A 22,484-nucleotide genomic window follows, 5' to 3' on the forward strand; every position below is an offset into this window, starting at 1 on the left:
TCAGAAATCTGCCTGCCTCTGCCTCCCGAGTGCTGGGATTAAAGGCGTGCACCACCATGCCCGGTTCCTTCTCTCTTGACATGCACATCCATCCTCTTATAGAGGAGGGTCCCAGGCAGGCACCTAGCACAGCACACCAACAGACAACAAGGTGGGCCTGCCACCTGCCACACCAGCTCAGAACTCCTGGGAACCAACCGTGCCCCGCAGAAGCTCCAGGCTAGGAAGGAGGCATAATGGCTGTGAGACCTTGTGTTTATCACGTGACCTTCCCAGTGGCTGCCGCCCACCTGTGCCTCTTCCTATAAATAAACAGGGTGAGAGAGATAGAGGACAGAGGTGGGAAGAGCTGGATGAGCACAGCTTGGTGTCCATCCTCCGTCCCTACCTTCTGGAGCAAGCATCCTTTAGACTGAGGGCCTTAATTTGGTCATTTCTGCTGGACACAACTGACTCGTGGGTGACAACCTCCCCCACCCACACCTTGCCATCACATCCAGCCACACCCTTTGCCACCTTCCTAAGACTCCAGGGTGGGATCAGGGTAGTACTTACAGCTATACTAATACTTGTTTTCATTGGTTCTCAACCCAAATTCACTCCATTACCTCCAGATCCTGAAATTCAGGGATTTTATTACCCATCCCCATTGGAGAAGCTGAAGCTCCCAGAGGTAGAGTGGCTTGCTCCAAGTCATCCGGCCAGAAGGAGCTATGGGGAGAATGGACAAAAACATCAGACTGCTGGCTCCATTTCTCACCAGGGCAGAGTCAGCAATGCCATCAGTCCTTCCCCCCCAGGTTCGTAGGGAGCACCCCCCATGCAATGTCATCTGGTCCCTCTCAGGCTCATGGGAAGGACCTCCTCATTGGATAGAACCTGGTAAATGTAGACACCTAGAGCAGCATCTCCCCCAACCTCTGAGAATGCCTTTGTACCCAGCAACCCGGCACTCTCCACCCTGGCCCTGCAGTGCCCCTGCCCTTATTGCCTGTCTTAGTTTGTATTTCTGTTGCTGTGAGGAGACGCCATTGACCACAACAACTCTTATAAAGGGAAACCTCTAACTGGGGCTGGCTCACAGGTTTAGAGGTTTAGTGCATTGCTGTCATGGAGGGAAGCTTGGCAGTGCGCAGGCAGGCGTGATGCTGGACAAGGAACCACAAGCTCCACATCTGGATCTGGGTCTGCAGGCAGCAGGAAGAGAAAGACACGAAGCCCGTCTTGAGCTTGAAGCCCCCAAACTCACCACCCAGTGACAGGATCCTCCTGATCCTGTCAAATGGCGCCACTTCTGAATGACCAAGCATCTGAACGCTAGGGCCTCCAGGGGCTGTTCATACTCAGACGACCACAGTGCCCTCGCTCTGTGAGCCTGATCTGCTGGGCGTGTCCGTTTCTCCCTGTGAGTCCCTGCTGCCATAGCAAGAGCCTTGCATCTTATTCATCTCTTCACGGACCTACCTGTGTCTTGCGTGAGTTCCTGCACCAAGTAGACACTGACCCCTGCATGTTGACAGAAACGCAGTGAGTGACAGAGTCAAAGGGCCAGGCCCAGAGAAGAATAAATGGCGTCTTCTAGGAACTGTTAGCTGAAGGCCACTGTCCCAATCTGATGCTGTGTTTCTGTCGGGTTTTTTTTTTGTCCACGAGTTTGTGTGGAGGTCAAAAGGACAACTTGAGGAAGTCAGCTCTTCATTCAACTATGTGGACACCAAGGATCAAACTCAGATAGGCTGGCTTTGTGGTGAATGCCTTCGGGTGCTGAGCCATCTGCCTGGCCCTCGAGTGGTTGGATTTGTTTGTTTTGTTTGCATCTGCTGTGCACACATCACAAGAGGTTAGTTTACATGGTTTTATGTGCACTCAAAACACATATATTTAGCTAGGAAGATAGCTCATTTGGGAAAGGGTTGACCTTGTAAGGATAAAGGCCAGAGTTGGAACTCTCAGAACGTACTTAAAAAGCCCAGGATGGAGCCCATGCTTGTAATTTCAGTGCAGAGGAAGCAGAAAGAGGAAGACCCCGGGGCAGGTGGTCAGTTGCTGTACCTACAAGAGGAGCCCCAGGCCAATGAGGGATCCCATATCAAAAACCAAGGTAGGTGGCAGCCAAGGCACCATCGACTTTCTCTTCCACCCTCTGCCCACACATCCATGCACACGTGCACACACGCATACACCAACACACGAAAATACATAGACTCTGAGTACAGATGATGCTGTCAGTAGTCACACCAGCCTCCCCTGGCAGCTTGACTCTGTCACTTCTTGGCTTTGTGACCTTGGACACATTCCTCGGTAGCCGCTCTGTGCCTCATTCTCCTCACCTGTCATAGCAAGCTATTAAGTTCTGAGATGGAGCCAGAGGAAGCGCCCAGGACAGCCACTGGCTGGGAGGAGCGATTTAGGCTATGCTCCTATTAATAACTGGGCTCCGTGGTGGCCAAACGTCTGGAGCTCAGCATAGCATCCACCCTTCCCAGAGCTCAAAGCAGAGGGTCAAAGCCACTTTGGGGGCTCTCATTTGAAGGATGTATCGGCCCTCAGAGCACTCAGCATCTCTGCACTTGGACTCTCTGCAGAAGCCCTCTTTCAGCCTCGACAAAACTATTTCTCGAATAGGGGGTCAAAGGGTGTGTCAGGTGCGTTTGCTTATGAATTCACACCTGTGTGCAATTTCCGCTGCCCACAGCATCACCCTCTTCCACACCCCAACTTCAGTGTGCCCAGCAATATCTAGAGAACTTGGTCCCTGTTACACTCAAGTTGTAACACACAATGTCCTGGGTGAGGCCCGGATTTCTGACCAACTCCCCACCATGTCCCAGTGGCTCCAGGATTAAGTATCACAGGGCAGTTAGTACAATCTGATTTTGTAAAGATAAAAGGTAGGCCACAGAATGAACTCTCAGCTGTAACATTGACCCAAAGATGGGAAGATAGCCCTGAGGCTTTCAAATACTTCTGGAGAGTGTGGGGTTTTTTCGAGACAGGGTTTCTCTGTGTAGCTCTGGCTGTCCTGGAACTCACTTTGTAGACCAGGCTGGCCTCGAACTCAGAAATCCACTTGCCTCTGCCTCCCGAGTGCTGGGATTAAAGGCGTGCGCCACCATGCCCGGTGAGAGTGTGTTTTTTTTTTTTTTATTAATATGTAAGTACACTGTAGCTGACTTCAGACATTCCAGAAAAGAGCGTCAGATCTCGATATGGATGGTTGTGAGCCACCATATGGTTGCTGGGATTTGAACTCATGACCTTTGGAAGAACAGTCAGTGCTCTTACCTGCTAAGCCATCTCACCAGCCCCAGAGTGTGGTTTTAACAGTAAGTTTTACCACTGTGTTTAAGGGGTGAAATCATAATACTTAGCTGGCAGGAGAGACGTCATGATCTAGAAAGTGGTTTTCCCAGGGTGTGCTGACCCTGTGAGTTCCCCAAATGTGGGGAAACTCAACTGCACGATTTGTGGCAGTGGAGGACTATAGTCACACTTTCCCCTCGAAAGGATAAGGAAGAATAACAAAAGCCCAGTTGCAATGGTCCAGATAGACATCTTCAAACTGTATGCCCAGCCTAACTTGACGGTGCTGGTCATCTTGGCTCACATCCCTGTCCTCTGTAGGCTGGCTGAGAATAGCGGCTCTGGATGAGGGGTATTGGGGCTGGTGTTTCAGCTCCTGGATTTCTGATGTGGTTGGCATGGTTGTTAATGAGGGTCAATGCACATCAGGTCTGGGCTGGGCCTCACACAGACATTCTATTTTGTCATTGTGCCAACTCTACAGATTAGATAGCTATGACCCAGAAATGACTCAGAGGTAAGGTCCGGGTGGTTCTCCCCTAACTGGAAATCCCTTCTCACTGGGCTCATGGGCCACACACTTCTAGTCTCTGTTCCAGCATTATTATTATCCTGTATGAGTTAACAACACAAGCCCTGCCCCAGCCCTGCTCCCCGCTCATCACCCCTGGAAAGAGTCGTATTTATTGGCATATGACCCCTCCCTTTCCCACTTGACTTTGAGCCACTTGTAGGTGGCTTGTCACTGCCTTGTCTCTGGGGTCTAGCGGGTGCTAGCCTGCTCAGCAACTACACATTCAGTAGGTGAAAAAAATGAATAGTCTCTAATGCCTAGGGCACTTCCCTAGTCTCAGAACATAGAAGTGACCCGATAACCCTCTCTTTCTTGGCTTCTTTGTCAGGAGTCCTAACTAGGTCTTTCTTGACGCAAAAGTGAGTAGCCGAGCCTAGATCCAACTATCTGTCTGTGTGAAAAGGACAGGCAAGTATGGCTGCAAGAACCCCTGGTCTGAATAGCACTATTTGTCACTCTGGGCCTGGCACTCATCCTCTTGGAGCCTTAGAGTTCAAGACAAGAACTTTTGCCTCTCCTAGGCAGGACTTCCTAGGTATTGGGGCCTTTGCACTTCCTGTCCACTCCACCAGGGTGGCGGGCCCCTTCTTATCAGTTACGTTCCCTTTCAAAGGTAATTTCTTTGGAAAACCTTTGACCCCTTTTGGCTAATGTGACTTTCCAAACCCTGCTGGTTTTCTCTGTTTCTTCTAGTACAAACGTAAGATCTCTGAGTGTAGAGTCCCTAGCTGTTCTGCAGAGTTTTGTGTCTGTAAGCTTAGGAAGGGGCCTAGCTTATCATGGGCTCCTGGTAATTTGTTGAATCAATGGTTTTTCTTTCTTCCTCCTAGAACTAGAAATACTGAGGCCCCAGGATAGGAAGGAATATGCTGCAGATTTTTGATTAGTGTCAGACTAAGTGAACTAGGGTTGACTTCCGTCAGCCGACTGCAGCAGCCTGAGGGTGCCAGATCTTCCCTCTAAGGCCTCAGTTTCTCCACTGGGAATAACTGCTAAAATGAAGTAATCATGACCACCACATACTAGCCCATTTCTAGAGTTAGCACCCCTAGCCATCACCAAAAATATTATCTTCGGTGCAGCATCCGTATCCCAGAAACACAGGTAAGTCTCCCGAAAGCCGCAGAAGAAGAAAACGACAACACCCATAGCGCCCCGCGTTGCGTCTGCGCATAGTGACCAGTCCGCGAATCCCCGCGCGCCATCTAGCGGCGGCCTGGAGAAGCGCTTCGCTCGGATCCCCGAGGGGCGGGGGACCCGCGGCGCACGCAGTCGGGATATTCGGCTGCAGCCGCGAAGCCGGGGGCCAAGAGCCAGAGCAGGAGCGGCGGCCGGATCGCAGCCCGCCGGGCCCGCCGCAACCATGGGCAACCGCGGCATGGAAGACCTCATCCCGCTGGTTAACCGGTTACAGGACGCCTTCTCCGCCATCGGCCAGAACGCGGACCTCGACCTGCCGCAGATCGCCGTGGTAGGCGGCCAGAGCGCCGGCAAGAGCTCGGTGCTGGAGAATTTCGTGGGCAGGTAGGAGCGGCGCGGACACCCGCATCACGGTGCCCCGGGTCCCCGCCCCGGGATCCGACGGTCTGGGCGCTGCTCTAGCGGACCGAGCACCCCCGCCCCCCGCTTGAGCCCTGGGGTCCGCAGCGCCCCCGCCAGCCCGCGGATATCAGTGGAGTCCCCCCACTCACGCCCCCTCGTTCACCCCATCGTCTGTAGAGCGACCTCGGCAGAGGGCTGTCCTTGATCGCCAATACCCTCACCGAGGGGGCCCACATTACTCAGCGACTCGCTGGGAGCTGAGAGCACCCAGAGGGCAGTGTCCCCTTCCTGGGCTCCTTGGAACCCGCTCTGCCCCCATGGGAATTCCTGGTCGTGACAGGAGACAGCCCCCTCCCCCAGTCCCTAGAAAAGGACACAGCCCCATAGGCATCGGGGACCAGGCACAACCCCCCCTCCCCGCACACGCACAGGCGCGCGCGCGCGCACACACACACACACACACACACACACACACACCTCTGCGGCTCCCGCCGCCATCCGTGCGCAGAGAGGCAGAGGGGGAGGCGCGGGCTGCGGTGCGAGGAAAGGAAGGGGGGATGGCAGCGGGAGGAGAAGCGGCCTGTGAGCCTCTACGGAGCAGCCTGCCTTCGCTGCACCCCTTGGGAAGGGGCCGCTTGTCAGCGTCCTCCTCCCCTGGCCTGGCAGAAGGGTTGTGATGGAGAGAAAAGGCGGCAGAGGGCAGAGATGACTAAGTCCAGGAGGCAGGATGGCGGGGAGGGGGGTGGTGAGCCATTGCAGAACCTAATCCTCTGGCCTCTGATCCCACAAGGCTCTGGGAAGGCCAGGTGGCAGAGTGGAGGAGAGCCTTAGAGACAAAGGGTCTTGGACTTAGAGGGGGCAAGCAGGGTCGTGACCCCCCGCCGCCCCACCTCCCTAGGCTCCTTTGGAGCAAGGGAAGACAGAAGTGACATTTCTGGTTCTTAGAAAGAGCAGCTCATTCTGTGAGCTCAGGTACAGTCTGGGAAGGGGGCTGCCAGGACCAGAGAGGATGCACCAGTGCTCACCTTGACCCCTCACCCGCTAGATGCAAGCTCTCATCTTTCTAGAAAGTCTTGCTTTCTTGCAATGACCTTCATGGCTAAGGAAATGACAGGCGTGAGGGAGAGGGAGGCGGTGGCGGCCCCTCCTTCCAGAGGAACAAGCATTCTGTGGGGTGACAGCTGGGTCTAAGCCAGGTGCTGCTGGAAAACCTTGGGCAAGTCACTTGCCTTTACCAAATCTCAGTGTAGTATGGACAGACTGGAGGGTTGACACCACCACTTACATGTCCTGGGAAGCCACTGTGAACCCACCCGGGGAGGGGTGTGGCGGGAGGAAGGGGACCTGAGTGAGAACCATGTAGTGGTGAGATGTAGACGTGCCACAGTGGAAGTAGCTCTGTCTGTCTTGTCAGCAGAGAGGAGCAGCTGTCTCTGGATCATGTGACCCCAGAGCTGCAGATACAGGCAAGAAACCATATAGATGAGCCCCTTCCCAGGGGTCCAGCAGTCAGGGCTGTTGGGGATGGAGGAATGTCCGGTGCCCTGAAGACAGGGCCATGGAGGGGTGTCTTGCACTTTACAGTGTGCATACTACAGCCCCATCTCCCATCCTCTGAGCATTTGCTGGACTGTTCTAAGCCAGACTATGTGCTCTAGTTAGGGGGTGCAAACTGGAGCCCTTCCCTGCTTTGCTGTAGCCCCTGTGATGCAAACACAGTGGTGTCCACCCTATAGATGGGCAACTGAAATTAGATGCTTTTCTCAAGGTCACATATTCCCAAAGAGTGACACCTGTCAGACTCCGTCTTCATCCTGCATTGGTCATGGGGACTGATTGGAGTGTAGACATCTGATTTCCCATTTGTAGAATGGGGACCCCTGGAAGCTTATCCGGACCTCCTAAACCAGTACAAAAGCCATTCGCTAAATCCATGGAAGAGAGATGCTTTGAGAGTCTAGAGGCTGGGATTCAGTCCCATGACGTTTTGCCCAGTGCAGTACGTAGCCCAGACCACAGCAGGTGATAGCCACAACTGTTGACCTGTGGAGAGGCCGCTGCTCCAGCCAGGAGGGTGTGGAAGATGCCTAGATGCAGGTCTGGGACAGAGGAGGAGCAAGTAGGCAGGCTCGTTAGCCCTTAAAAGCTAGCGAAGAAGCCACAAAATGAGCAGTAGCAGCACTGAGGCTAGGGGTGGGGTCAGGTTCCAGCCAGCCCCACCCGTGACCGACCTCATGGATTCCCTACCTCTCTGCCTAGCTCTGGGTCCCCAGACTCGTGAACATGGTAACAACAGCTCTTTCTCCTGGGCCTTTCAGAGCACCAAACCCCCACGGAGAGGAAGTGGGAAACTCCCTAGAGGAAACAAGCCAATCCAGGCCAGGCAGGCTCCCAGGCATCCAGGAGGACCCCGTGTCAGCTCTGCAATGGAGGTGACCCAGCAGCTGTCTGGGACCCTGCTAGGTCTTGTCTGAGTCTCTGCTGTTCCTTTCCCTTCCCTTTACAGATGGGGAAAACTGAGGCCAGCTCACTCAGTCATTTAGGTGTCATTCTTGGAAGGTCCACAGCGGTCACACTAGAGAGTCTTTGGTGAAGCTGTGCATTCCAGAGAGAGAAACCGAGACACCTGGAAGCTGCGTTCTGTCTCCCAGGAGCTGGGCTGCCTTTCACACGGAGGGCTCAGAAGGTCTTAGAGGAAGGTTGCACCCAGGAACACCAAGCAGGGCCAACCTATGTGAGAAGCTGGGAGAAAACAATCCCAGGCCAGGGAACAGCAGTTCAAAGGGCCTGGGGCAGGAAAGGATCAGTTTGAGATACAAACAGGCACCACAAGGTTTAGGCAGGAACGATGGGACAGGTGTAGACAGGACCTCCATCTAGTGAGCCCTCAGGCCATGGTGAGGGATTTGGTTGTTTTTCAAGATCCTTGGAGTGGTAGGGTGACCTGAGATGCTTCTGACAAATGGGAGACCGGAAGGAGGCAAGAGCCACGTCTAAGGACACCCCTCCAGGGATGTCGGAGAATGTGGGCTTAGATCTGTGTGGGGCCAGGTCCCACTGACTGATAGACAGGAGAAGGAGTGGGAGGGGCTGAGCAGGAATCCAGGGTGACTTCAGGGTCAGGGGTGATGGCATCATGCGATCAGGAGACTCTGAGGATCTGACCTCAGGGTCCAGTGGGGTGGTGTGCATAAGTTAAAGGCAGTGGGGATTCAGTCTTGAGCATATTGAGCCAACGGTGCCCTAGACAGCTCCTGGTGGCAGTGGTGAGCTGGGGGAAGGGCCATGGGAGATACAAATTTGGAAGCTGCTGGTGTAGACATGGGATTCAGTCCCGAGAGAACGGATGAGATCATACAGAGTAGTGCAGCTGGAGGAGTGTCTGTGGACCCCAAGATTCTCCAGCATTTCCTGAGCAGATGCCGCGTGTCCTCAGTGCTATCTCTCTGCTCCACTCTGGGGCCACCTACACACCCTCTCTCCCAGCATTCCTCCAGGGTAGCAGGGCAGGTAAGCCCTTTTGTCCCGAGCCAGGGGGTGGGGGAGAAAGAATGGGAACAAGGTGACCACAACAACCCCTGTGTGTTTTCCTCTCTCCCTGGCTGTCTACCATTTTCACATCTGTAAAATGGGTAAGGCCATGTCCCCTGTGAGACTTTGTTGAGGGTTGAGTAAACTCAGATGTAGCAGGGATGCGTCTTCTCCATCCAGTGGGGCAGAGGTGGTAAGCAAGCTCCTGCTCAGAGCCCAGTAGCCAGCCAGGGAGAGGTCAATGGTTGCTCCCCACTCCACAGACTTGGCCTCCATTGTCCTTCTCTACAATGGGCCTCACTTTCCTGTGGGAAGATGCCCACCCTCATTGTTAAGTCCATACACTTTCTGATCACTAGTGAGCCCATTTCTCAGAGTTGGAGACTGAGACTGAAGAGAGTGAGGGGATTTAGCAGACATTCAGAGACAAGGAGTCCCTAGCCTGGGATGGGCAGAGAGAAGGGACATGTCCTGGGCTCACCCTGAGGAAGTGACATTAAGGCTGACCTAGATTAAGACTAGGTAAAACAGAGAAGCTGGAGGAAGAAGGAGCCGTGCAGGTGTGGGGAGAACCAGTCTGAAGGGGGCAGTCACCAAACCCCACCCCCATGGTCCCCTCAGAGCATTTGCTGCCTCTGGCCATGCCTGGAGTTCTCTGTTGGGGCTGGCCTCAGCCAGAGGACGTCTCCGTCCATCCCCACCGGCCATCCTGGTGGAGCTAAGGATGAAAGGTGAGCCCTGCAGACGGCATTTGATCCCGGCGCCAGGAGAGTAGAGTTCCCTGGGCTTGGTTGGGGTCAGAGGATGGGAATCCTGATGGCTCCTCAGGTAGTGAGTCTCCCCGAAGGACATTGGTGCAGGAAACCAGGTGCGGGCAGAGCGTCGTCAGGCGTGGGCGGGAACAAGCCAGGGGCCCACGTACCACATGTCTAAGGATTGCTGTGGTAAATCAGGGCGAGTTGCTGCTGAAGGCAGTACAGTCTGCCCTTGGCAAGCCCACCTCGAGTGGGGACAGATGGCTCCTCTCTCAGGCTGCTCTGTCCCCTCTCATTCCATCTTGCACCACAGAGCTCCCCCATGGTCACAGGTAAACACCCTGTCATATTACCTATGGCTCCAGAAAGGACCTCTCTCTTGGCAACCTCTAAAATAGGGGCCACTTTCCCCTGGACCCTGGAGACCTTTATCCACAGGCATAATGAAGCTCAAGGTTGGGGCGGGAGGACCCATGCCTAAGGACAGTACTGATCATTGTCTTTGTAGCCTCAATAACCAGTGGCAGGGAAAGCCAACTATCTATCATTTCAGGCTTTCCGAATAGCTCAGAGAAGGTAGTGGTCCTGCCTGAAGTCACACAGCAACTCACAAAATCAAAGACGGGAGAACCACCAGGTTTCCTGCTTCTAGGCCAGACGTTCCCGCACACCGATTCACACTCCACACCCGCCTGTTTGTACAGCCCTGGCCCAGTCTTCCCTCTGGGTATCTCTGTGACTCTCATTCCTTCCGAGATACAAGTTTGAGGACCAAGCAAGCTTAGGAGAAGAGCTCTCTAGAGTCTTGGAATTTCTACAGGTAACAAGAAAATGGCCTATTAGTCTTGAACAGTGCTTACAGCAGATTTCTAAGTGGTAGATGCCCAGTGTCCTGGACAGAGACCCCAGGACCAGCCTCCTCAGCCAGCATATCCATCCAGCATTTGGTCCTTAAGCCCCACAAAACCAGCCACCACAGCAGCCACCTCTGACTCCTGGTCTAGTCTTGCCTACCAGCAGGGAACTCTATAACCCTTTCTTCCTTCTATCCTCCTCTGTGTTTGTTTGTTTGTTTGTTTGTTTCCAAGACAGCGTTTCTCTGTGTAGCCCTGGCTGTCCTGGAACTCACTCTGTAGACCAGGCTGGCCTTGAACTCAGAAATCCACCTGCCTCTGCCTCCCAAGTGCTGGGATTAAAGGCGTGCGCCACCACCGCCCAGCTCCTCCCCTGTCTTAATCCTTCTTTGGTCCCTGACTCCTCAAAACTGAGCCCCAGATCTCCAGTTGAGCCCTGCTGGCCTGTTTACCTTCAGCCTGTGCACGCTGGCCACCTGACAGGTGGCAGCTTGTGGAGGAAATGGGTTGGGGTCTCTCTGACACAATTTGTCTGCTCTGTTCTCGCTTCCCTCACTGACTCCTACCTCCAAGCCTCATCTGCCAGCACCTCCTCTGGATGCCCTCCCCGATGCCCTATCTCCTTGTGCTAGCCCTGTTCCATGTGCAGGGTAGGGCTGTTTCCCCTTAAAGCATTGAAAAGAGGCTGAGAGCACCTAGAGAGAGCCGTTCTAGCATCGTTTTAGCGCCTCTCTATGCTCCTCACCTGGGCTCTGTGCTCCTGCTCTTAGAAGGGCAAAGAGGCTATAACCAGATCTCAGTAGGAGACTGTGTCCTCACCTGCCTGAGACCCCAGCACTCCTGTACAGCACCAAGCCAGACCAACACTGGCTTTTGAGCGCCCCCAGTGGGCAGCCTAGGGTTAGGTCTTCCACAGCCTGCCTCTCAGGGCATCATTTTCAAGGGCCCTAGAACAAACCTGTTGTTTAGAGTCCCATTTCACTGATGGGCCAACTGAGGCTCCGAGCAGGGACACACTCCTGGAAGTGAAACTGGAGATTTCTCCTCAAGCTGCCATGACAGGAAAATACCAGTCTCAAGTCATCTTTACCAGATGTCCTGGGAGATGCCCCTGATCTGATGGCTTGGAAGAGCCTGAGGGTCATGTGACTTCTGCCCTCTGAGCCTCAGTTTTCCACCTGGGAGAGGGAGAAACCGGTCACACTGACCTTAGCCACCCATAAGAACAGTCAGTCCAGATAATAGATTTCTTTCTTTCTTTTTGGGGTGTGTGTGTGTGTGTGTGTGTGTGTGTGTGTGTAGATAGGGTTTTTCTGTGTGGTCCTGGCTATCCTGGACTCACTCTGTAGACCACGCTGGCCTCGAACTCACAGAGATCCACCTGCCTTTGCTTCCCGAGTACTGGGATCAAAAGGCGTGTGCCACCACACCTAGCCAAGATGATATTATTGCTGTGTGATTTATGTATCATAAGACCCACCCATTTCAAGTGCCCAAGTCAGGTTTTTTTTTGTTTTGTTTTGTTTTGTTTTGTTTTGTTTTGTTTGGTGCCTTTGCAGAGTCCTGTGTCCACCATCATAAACTAATTTTAGACATTTCCATCACCCAAAGAAGAAAAATCTCAGAACGCTGCAGATTTCAGGGCTCCAACAGAGAGCCGGGCCAGCAGTAAGCGGCCACACTAATGAAGCGAACGACAGCTGTCTGGGGATGGCGTGACAGTTGGGGGGTTACTTTATAAAACAGTTTATGTATCACTTGAATCTTTTTTCAAGTGGAGAACCCTCCCCCCTTTTTTGAGAGAGAAATTTTCTGTGTATCCCTTGCTGTCCTGGAACTCACTCGGTAGAGGCGGCTGGCCTTAACTATCCAGAGATGCACCTGCCTCTGCCTTCTCGAGTGCTGGGTTTAAAGGTGTGTGCCATCACTACAGGGCTTAAAAATCTTAGTGTTTTAATTAGGTGGGAAAAGGGAAACTATTTCCATTTTGGAAATTATACATAACTAGCTAGTATAATCATCTCAGAGAGGGAAGGGAAGAGAGGGACGAAAGGAGGGAGGGATCTTCATGGATGAAAAGACAAAGGGAAAGAGGGGGCTAGGAAAGCTGAGCTTTGCTGTCAGGGGTCCCAGCCATCACCAACTTGCACCATGACCTTGTACAACAATTTTCCTCTTGTGACTCCATGTCCCCTGCCATCCAGTAAGCTGTAAGTGGGCACTGGGAGAAGTCCTCCGCTTAGCAGGGTATCTGAGTGCCCACCTCGCCTCGTGCCGTTCAGCCTACCGAGGCAGGTCCCACCTAGTCTCTGCATTGGTACATGAAGGGAGGCCAAGGCTAGACCAGGAAAGGTGGAACATCGGGTCGGTATTTACAACCTACAGCACTGGCTGCCTCCGGCCTCCTGTGTCTCCTGGGGCCCAGTGACCAGAGAAAGACTTGCTGCCTGAGGCAGCCTCACCTACTCCATCTGTGTTTCTTGGCTGACAAAATCTCTGTCCATCACTCCAGATCAATGCTTCAGAGGCCGCCTCAGAGCTCAGCCAGCTCCGCCTGACTCTTTCAGGGGCTCCATTTGCCCTTGAGATCCCTTGTGCTCTTCCAAGCCACCCTTCTTCTCCTGGTCGGGCTGGAAACACACCTTCTACCTCCCTCCCTGGCTGATGGTCCATTCACTATAACGACTGTGGCTTGTCAGCCCTTAACCCCAATAAGCCCCAGCGCCATTCATTGTGCTGGTGTGTAAACAGGCACAGAGAGAGACAGTCACTCATCCACAGCCCCAAAGCAGGAGCTCCGACAGTGTCAGGCCTGTCTGCTGCTGGAGCCCAAGAAACAGAAGGCAGGAGAACCGTCCACATAGACAGAGTCACTTCTTTTATTTGTTTTTGTTTTGTTTTTTGTTTTTGTTTTTGTTTTTGTTTTTGAGACAAGGTTTCTCTGTGTAGCCCTGGCTGTCCTGGAACTCACTCTGTAGACCAGGCTGGCCTTGAACTCAGAAACCCCGCCTGCGTCTGCCTCTGCCTCTGCCTCCCAAGTGCTGGGATTAAAGATGTGCGCCACCACTGCCCAGCCAGGATCACTTCTTGTCATTGTTTGCTCCCTAGCAGGGTCAGAAAAGCAGGATGCTCTGGCCCTCAAGCCTCAGGTTCTGGAGGAGGCGTAGAGGTGTCACTTTGGCACATGGCGTGGTGCTTCTTGCCTCTGTGGGTAGGGAATGACAGTGCCGATTTCGGGAGGAGGTAGGTGGTGCTGGAGGTCCTGAGAGGCGGCTGTCTGGTCCCTTCTGTGCCTCAGGTTTGAAGGTGTCTCTGCAGATGGCAAGGCAAGGCCTCCCTGTGAAACGACCATCTGCTCAAAATGAGTGGGAGAGCTGGCAGGCCACCAGCTGCCCTCCCATGCTGGGCGCAGCCCCGGCCTGTGGTGCTAACGAGCCTGCATGCTCTCCCTACCTGCTCTGCTGTCCCTTAGGCCTAAACAGGAGGTGTGATGGTGGCTCTGAACGGAGGTTGAGTCAAAGATGCTGACCCTTCACAGAGAGCCACAGTGCCCAGGTATCAGAAAAGCCACAAAGCAATTCCTTTTAGTGTCTCCAGAGGATCTACTGTGTGTCAGGGTGTCTGCTCATGAGGGGTGGGGGGCTGCTGGTCCTGTCTGTGGACATGTGAGGCTTCCTGGGTCCTGTTCTTGTTCAGCCACTCTCCATTGCTGTGTATCCTCATCCAACCTTACCCTCTCTAGGCTTCAGTCCCACCTTCAGGGCAGTGATGGGGGAGTAGGGTGCCCTCTATTCTGCTGTTTTCCTTGCTTTCATCTTGCCTTTCTTTCATGGTGCCTCAGTCAGGATTCAGTACCCAGAGGAGGTGAGGCAGAGGTTTCTGTGGGGTTTCAGATTTCTTGCTGAAGTTTAGGGGTCCTCCTAGAGGAGGCTGAAAATGAGGAATCCTTCTTGGTAGCTCCTGCGGTCTTCATGTCCTGGGCATGGACTCAGTCTTTCTGCTGAGAGGCCCCACAAACCCTTTAACAACCATGTCTGATGTTCCGCCATAGCTGAGCACACATTCAGAATGAGGGAATGAGTCCAAAGACACCAGGCCAGGGAAGGGTAGAGGTGGGATTTGAACCCACGGCCTATACCTGGCACTGCCTCTTAACCTCTAAGGCAAGCAAGCTGTAGTGAAAGAAAACATGACAGTCATACAGGATATTGTTGCTTAGTGTGGCCTATCCTTGGAGACTTGAATCTAGCACACACTGAGGAACCAGCACTTGTAACAACCAGCCTCGTGAATTCTGACTCAGGCTGAGTAGGCCTCTCTTAGAGAGCCTGGGCTCCTGACGTCACCCTGGGCCTCTGAGAGTTTGGTCTTGGCCAGTTCTGCTTATGGGCTCCAGCTTTGAGGTGGCAGTGACTTGGGCCAGACCCTAAGCAGCTATCAACTGTCTCAGGCAGGAGATTAGGATCGCCCCACTCTCTGAGGCTCTCCAGAGCCCTCCACCCTCAGGCACCCAAGACTGGGTGGGCACATCTGCTCCCAGGGAGGCCTCTCAAGGAATAACTTCAGGGGAGTCCACATCTCTGCCTGGGGAGGGCTCTCTATGGGGAGCCCCATCCTTCCCAGCCCCTCCTGCCGTTTCCACGGCAACCACTGTTACCATGGCTCTGCTTGGCAAGCAGCTGGTGAGGAAGAGGGTGGACCCGAGGCCCATACACCCACCAAAGCCACTGACAAAACAAATGTGTTACCTCCACAATCCTGGAGACCTCCCAAACAGAGGGGTGACTCTCCCCAAGGAGTCACTGATTTAAGGCTGGGTGATGAGGCAGGAAGTCCTCTAGGCTGGGACTCCCTCCCTCCTGGCCTGCCTGGCCAGCTCTGTCCTACCACAAGCTACACTGTTTACTCTCTGCCTCCACCACACTGTGAGCGCCTTGGGTGGGGAGCTGGTGACTCATCTCTCATCCTCAGGGCCCAGCACAGGGCCTGGCACAGATCAGAGTCAATTCAATTATATAAAAAGCTAAATCTGGCTCCTTGGAGTAGGGGTGGCACGGAGGGATGGAGGACATTTTCTAGCCTCTGGGGTCCAACAGACACTTGGGTTTGAATGTCAGACCTGGGGCTGGAGTATACAGTTCAATGGCAGAGTACTTAACTAACTAGCATGTGGGAGAGTCTGGGTTTAAAGTCCAGCGCCGAAAAACACATGAAACAACAACAAAATCCAAACAAATAAGACAAAGCTCACAGTTCTGCTGTGTTACCTTGAGTCGGTCGCTTCCCCTCTCTGAGCCTCAGTTGCTTCATCCATAAAGTGAGACTCTCTATGAGAGTCTCATTTGATGACTTAGGGATTCCCTTAGAATGCATTAAATCCCTTATGAATACTGAGCCCTGGGCTGCCATGGTATTCAGTAGTTGGCGTAAAGTACCAGCCCTGGTCTCCTGCACATTATTAGTGTGGCAAGAAGATGCATTTGCCTGGTACCTAGAACAGATTAATGCATGCCAACTGTCCCTTGCCTTGCCCAAGTTGGTGGCCCACAGACTCCCAGCAGTCTCTGTTTTTCTAGAGGTGGCACAGGAGAGGGCCCCCAGAGGGGGCCTTGAAACTGAGGCCCCTGGGTCTGTCTGTTTTCCTTGGACCCTTTGCTCCTGAGGTCTGGGTTCATCAGGAAGTGTTGTGAGCCTCCATCAGCTCTGGGCTGAGTCTGCGTATCTGATGCCCTCGGAGTTTCCCTGGGTCTCTTCCAGGAGGTGACTGGCTGGGTCAGTAGGATCCCTCGGGCTCTGGTCTGCTTCCCCATTTCCTAGGTTCTGGGGGATCCCGTGACTGCTAATTCTGCCAGCCTGATTCCTGAAGAGGCCTCCACCCTCCAGCCAGCCTGTGGAAGTCATGGGTGGGGCACTTGAGAATAGCTGACAGACAGAGATGCATCCAAAAATTGACATCAGCAGAAGCAAATGTTGGGTATAGCCTGTCAGGGCTCAGGGCAGTCCTATGGAGGGGCTGAGTCCGTGGGGCCTGGAGGTCAGGAGCTCTTACAGAGCTGAGGCCAGGCTCTCATCTGCTTTGTCATGCCATCGGATGATCCCTGAGGCTGTTTCTCCATCTATAAAGTGGGGACAGTAACTTCATCCTCCTCCCAGGGCTACTTTCTGGAGCTCATGAGCTGCTGCCCACAAAGCAGCTGGCATGCAATTGGTACCAAAGGAGGCTGAGTTCTGTTCTTTGCCTCCTCCGGGCTGCGTCTGTGTCGTCTTCACCTCTAGACAGATGGGGCCTGGGGAAGAGGAACGGAACCATTGCCTGCTCAGAGGGACAAGGAGGAGGGCAGTTCTGTCCTGTTTTTGCTGAGATCTAACTAGCCATCAGTTATTTGGGCTATCCTGTGCTACATTCTCTCCTGCACAGAATAACAATGGCTGGGATGGGGGCGGGGACTTCCTCTTGGCTCAGAATGAACATGATATATATTTGAGGGGCATTTGGGGAGTTGCTCGTCTAGCCTCTTGGCAACCTGATGTGGTGACTCGAGGGAGCCCCTCCCCTTAGTGACAATGTTCTCAGTGAGATGCTGTGGGACCTGAGACAGGTACTCCCTGGGTGGGAAGGCAGTTGTCCTCAGATCTTGACCCTCTTCTGACCCCCAAACTCATTGCAGGGACTTCTTGCCCCGAGGATCTGGCATCGTCACCCGGCGTCCCCTGGTCCTGCAGCTGGTTAATTCTACCACAGGTTTGTGTCTTCCATCAGCAGCCATGGGTGGTCCCTCCCCAGTGCGAAGTCCAGCCTAGCTACTGAAGTTGTTTTAAGAGTAGACAAGGTCACCCTCCCCTCCTTGGCCCTTCATCCCAATCTAGACAGTGGGTATAAAGCTGTAAAATGGAGATAAGGGCCCGTAGTGTTTGGAGGTAAAGGGTGGATTACAGGAGAAGGATGCCACTCAGGTGGGCTTCCCAGGTCTGATGCCTCTTTCCCTTCTCCTGCCGGCTTCTGGAGCAGAATATGCCGAGTTCCTGCACTGCAAGGGGAAGAAATTCACCGACTTCGAGGAGGTGCGCCTGGAGATCGAGGCTGAGACCGATCGAGTCACCGGCACCAACAAGGGCATTTCGCCAGTGCCCATCAACCTGCGGGTCTACTCACCCCATGGTGAGGAGACCTGGCCCCGCCTCCTCCTCCCGGTTTCTTTGTCTAGCCTGGCCCCCCGGGCCATTTTTCCAGCCCCACACATTTCATTTATTTATTGAGCATTGCGGTCCTCTACATCCACTTACCTCACGCCCTACCTCCCTAACCCCCCCCACCCCCCCCACCCCCACTTCTGGCCTGGCTCACCAGTAGATGCTCTTTAAGCTGGACCCTGTTCTTGAACTCTGCCCACCTAACCACGCTCACACTGTGAACCTGCCCTCTTTGCTTCTCTGTCCAGTGCTGAACCTGACTCTAGTGGACCTGCCAGGAATGACCAAGGTCCCAGTTGGGGACCAACCTCCTGATATCGAGTTCCAGATCCGGGACATGCTTATGCAGTTCGTCACTAAGGAGAACTGCCTTATCCTGGCTGTGTCCCCTGCCAACTCGGACTTGGCCAACTCTGATGCCCTCAAGATCGCTAAGGAGGTGGACCCTCAGGGTAGGTCCTTGACTGGCAGCGGATGCACAAGGCGAGGCAGGGGGCTAGTTTTAGTTTGGAGGTATCACTACAGAGTCTAAGTAGTGGTGGAATTGGACTTAATCTTTAGACTCATTTCAGCTGGGTATAATGAGGCCTCATCTTAATATAGAAAGTCCAGGACTGAGGCCAGCACTAGCTATACGATGAGTTTGAGGACCGCCTGGGTTACATGAGATCCTGTCACTAAAAGCTAAAAGGAGGGCCCTTAGGTGGCTCAGTAGGAAGAGGTCCTTATTGCCAATGATGACCTCTGCATTTGATCCCTGAAATCCGCATGGAGGAAGGGGAGCACTGAATTCTACAGTTATCTCTGACCCACGGGGCATGGGTGCACTCACATACATAAATAAGGAAATGAATAAATAAATGTGGTGCTTAAAAGACGCACCCCAAGCCAGGCGGTGGTGGCACACGCCTTTAATCCCAGCACTTGGGAGACAGAGGCAGGTGGATTTCTGAGTTCGAGGTCAGCCTGGTGTACAAAGTGAGTTCCAGGACAGCCAAGACTACACAGAAAAAACCCTGTCTTGAAAACAAACAAACAAACAAACAAAAAGACATACCCCCAAAGAAACATTTTATCCTGGCTGGGGATATAGCTTAGTACTGGGTTCTTTCCTGGACTGGTATAGTTAAAATATCATTTTGGCTGGTGGTGATAGCACACACCTTCAATCACAGCACTTGGTAAGTAAGATAGGGCACTCATACATAAAATAAATCAATAAATCAATAAATCACAGCACTTGGGAGGTAGAAACAGGCAGATCTGTAAGTTCAAAGCCAGCCTGGCCTAAAGAGTGAGTTCCAGGGCAGCCAGAGCTATACAGTGCACAGAGAACCCTGCCTCAAAAAAACATAATAATAATAATAATACATGATTTTGGCACCAGTGTGGTAGTACATAGTCAAGAGCCTATCTCTCAGGAGGTGGAGGCACAAAGATCATGAGTTCAAGGCCAGGCCAGGCTATATATCTCAAATTTAAAAAAAAAATTAAAAGTATTTTCTTTTTTATTTATTTTTTCTTTTTATTTATTTATTTATTATTTTTAATTTTTTTGGTTTTTCGAGACAGGGTTTCTCTTTATAGCCCCGGCTGTCCTGGAACTCACTTTGTAGACCAGGCTGGCCTCAAACTTAGAAATCCGCCTGCCTCTGCCTCCCGAGTGCTGGGATTAAAGGAGTGCGCCACCACGCCCGGCTGATTTTTTAAATTATTTATTTATTATTATATGTAAGTACACTGTAGCTGTCTTCAGACACCCCGGAAGAGGGCGTCAGATCTCATCATGGGTGGTTGTGAGCCACCATGTGGTTGCTGGGAATTGAACTCAGGACCTCTGGAAGAGCAGTCAGTGCTCTTATCCGCTGAGCCATCTCTCCAGCCCTAAAAGTATTTTCTTAGCATGGATGTTTTGCTGGCACAATGCTTGTGCGTCACTTGCTTGCACGGAGGCCAGAAGATGGCACTGGATCCCCTCAAACTGTTACAGACATCTGTGAGCTGCCATGTGGGTGCTGGAAACTGAACTGGGGTCTTCTGAAAGAGCAGCCAGTGACCTTAACCACTTAGGCATCTCTCCAGCCCCCTATGCATATCAGGTCTGGAGCCAGCTTGAGCTTCATAGCCAGATCCTCTCTGAAAGAAACAGTAACAACAACAGAAACCATTTTGGCCACTTCGGATCATGAAAGAGGGGCAGCTAAGTGGGCGAGGGGGTGGACAGGGGATGAGAGGAACAGCATGGAAGGTTTGAGAAAGCATGAAGTCCTCTGAGTGAGGTCTGGAGCCACTGTGACAATCCTCTTGTGGTCACTTCCCAGGTCAGCGCACCATTGGGGTCATCACCAAGTTGGACCTGATGGACGAGGGCACAGATGCGCGGGACGTGCTGGAGAATAAGCTGCTCCCTTTGCGCAGAGGTGGGCAAAGGGGAGCTTTTCCCCATCCCCTCCTGGAGCTGCCCGCATCCCTACACCTCCCTCCCTGGTGGGCTGGCTGGCCCTTGACCTTGACCCTGTTCCACAGGTTACATTGGCGTGGTGAACCGGAGCCAGAAGGACATAGACGGCAAGAAGGACATCACAGCCGCCTTGGCTGCGGAGCGAAAATTCTTCCTCTCTCACCCATCCTACCGCCACTTGGCTGACCGCATGGGCACACCCTACCTGCAGAAGGTCCTCAACCAGGTAGGAGGGCAGGCCAGGCCAGGCCAGGGGCGGGGGTGGGGTGGGGTGGGGAGGGAAACAGGAATAATTTCGAGTACACCTTTGTTTGATTGTTTGCTTGTGTTTTGTTTTTTGAAGTTTTATTTTATTTTATATGTATAGCTATTTTGTCTGTGTCTGGTGCCCAAGGATGTCAGAAGAAAGTATTAACTCCCCCTGGGACTGGAGTTACAGATGGTTGTGAGCTGTCGTGAGGTTGCTGAGAATCAAACCTGGGTCCTCTAGAAGAGCAGTCAATGCTCTTAATTGCAGAGCTCTCCAGCCCAGTTTCTTCAGTACATCTTTTTTTTTTTTTTTTAAAGATTTATTTATTTATTTATTATATGTAAGTACACTGTAGCTGTCTTCAGACACACCAGAAGAGGGCGTCAGGTCTCATTACGGATGGTTGTGAGCCACCATGTGGTTGCTGGGATTTGAACTCTGGACCTTCGGAAGAGCAGTAGGGTGCTCTTACTCACTGAGCCATCTCACCAGCCCCTCTTCAGTATATCTTAAGGATGACCAAGATAGATTAGTATACAATGTAGAACCACCTAGATCCAGAGAAGGGAAGCCACTTGTCCCCGTTCCACATGGAGGTAGTGACAAGGGCTTTGCTGACCTTTCCTGTCTGGGACGTGGAAGGGGAGCCCCAGGACTCGCAGCATGTATGGAAGACCGGGATTTTGTGTGGATGGTGGCACTGACTAGAGGTGACGGGAATGCATTCATTCTGGACATCCTGGTCCTTTTGTCAGGATCCAGAGAGGCTGATCCAGAAACCACAAACATTCTAGAAGCTTCCCTGGGCTGTCCCCCCTTCTGGAGTTGTGTGTAGGGGCAGTCAAGACTACCATAGAGCTGGTACCAGACCCCAGCTTCATTCTCACCTTATGCGACACCACTCTCTGAAAAAGAGGACAGTAGTGGCCAGACGCTGCCCCATAGTGTCCCCACGGTGGCTCATGGGGAGAGGGTGTAGGCGAACAGAGCAGACTTGAGCACATGAACTTGAGAATTACCTTTCGGTAATTGGAGCCCAGAGGGTGCAAGGTGGGGTGTCCTTCAGCCTTCCCTGCCTAAAAACATTCCATTACTCAAAATAAGGTAGCTTTAAGTGTGGCTCCAGATTCCTGGCTTCTGTCAGAACCTGAGCTATGGCATATTGATTCGGAAAGCTCATCTCTGGGAGCACCCGCAGAGCTCCCAGCTCACCTGCTGTTGCAGAGGTTCTCAGTGTGTGGGTTGTAACCCCTTTGGGGGTTGAATGACCCATTCACAGGGGTTGCATGTCAAGTATCCCGCATATCAGATGTTTACATTACAGTTCACGACAGTAGCAAAGTTACAGTTGTGAAGTAGCAACAAAAATAATCTTATGGTTGGGATCGCCACCGTAGGAGGAACTGCATTAAAGGGCAGCGACAGGAAGGTTGAGAACCAGTGCTCTACAGCTTCTGGCTAGTCCTCATCAGCTCCATGCCTCCCGGCATCCACACAGAATCCCGGCCTCCCTCCGTCCCCATGCCCAGGCTCGTGGGCACTTAGGCTTGTGACCTTGGTTTTAACCTTTTCCTTACCCGCCACGCCCAGCAACTGACCAACCACATCCGGGACACACTGCCGGGACTTCGGAACAAGCTGCAGAGCCAGCTGCTGTCCATTGAGAAGGAGGTGGACGAGTACAAGAACTTCCGACCGGATGACCCAGCGCGCAAGACCAAGGCCCTCCTGCAGTAAGGCTCCTGGCCCCATTCCCCAGGGCTGAACCTCCAGCCCCTCCCACAATCCAGGGCCCGGGGCTCCCTCCTCTGCATCCTCAGGCCACGCCCTCCTCCCACACAGGATGGTCCAGCAGTTTGCTGTGGACTTCGAGAAGCGCATCGAGGGTTCTGGAGACCAGATTGACACTTACGAACTGTCAGGTGGAGCCCGCATTAACCGGATCTTCCATGAACGCTTCCCCTTTGAGCTGGTTAAGGTAACACACTGCAGTCCCAGGCAGGAGGGGAGGCCCTGACTCTTA

The 22,484-nt window shown here is 53.0% G+C and overlaps 1 protein-coding gene and 1 pseudogene across 8 annotated transcripts in view; both read left to right on the top strand.

The window, feature by feature from the left end:
* Positions 1-3,363: 3,363 nt before the first annotated feature.
* LOC115030539 (U1 spliceosomal RNA) lies at positions 3,364-3,502 on the top strand (annotated as a pseudogene).
* Positions 3,503-5,108: 1,606 nt separating this feature from the next.
* Positions 5,109-22,484, top strand: part of Dnm1 (dynamin 1) — a 44,558-nt gene continuing 27,182 nt past the window's right edge. For all 8 annotated transcript variants that reach the window (XM_085835028.1, XM_029471163.2, XM_085835025.1 and 5 more), the window contains exons 1-8: positions 5,109-5,401; positions 17,228-17,301; positions 17,569-17,718; positions 17,999-18,202; positions 20,072-20,170; positions 20,277-20,437; positions 22,052-22,194; positions 22,304-22,439. In XM_085835028.1, coding sequence (XP_085691154.1) covers positions 5,241-5,401; positions 17,228-17,301; positions 17,569-17,718; positions 17,999-18,202; positions 20,072-20,170; positions 20,277-20,437; positions 22,052-22,194; positions 22,304-22,439 — 1,128 coding nt within the window. In that variant the 5' untranslated portion in view covers positions 5,109-5,240. The remainder of the gene's footprint in view (positions 5,402-17,227; positions 17,302-17,568; positions 17,719-17,998; positions 18,203-20,071; positions 20,171-20,276; positions 20,438-22,051; positions 22,195-22,303; positions 22,440-22,484) is intronic.

This window comes from Mus caroli, unplaced genomic scaffold (assembly GCF_978045245.1).
Source record: "Mus caroli unplaced genomic scaffold, Mus_caroli_1 scaffold_2, whole genome shotgun sequence".
In the NCBI taxonomy this organism is placed as follows: domain Eukaryota; kingdom Metazoa; phylum Chordata; class Mammalia; order Rodentia; family Muridae; genus Mus; species Mus caroli.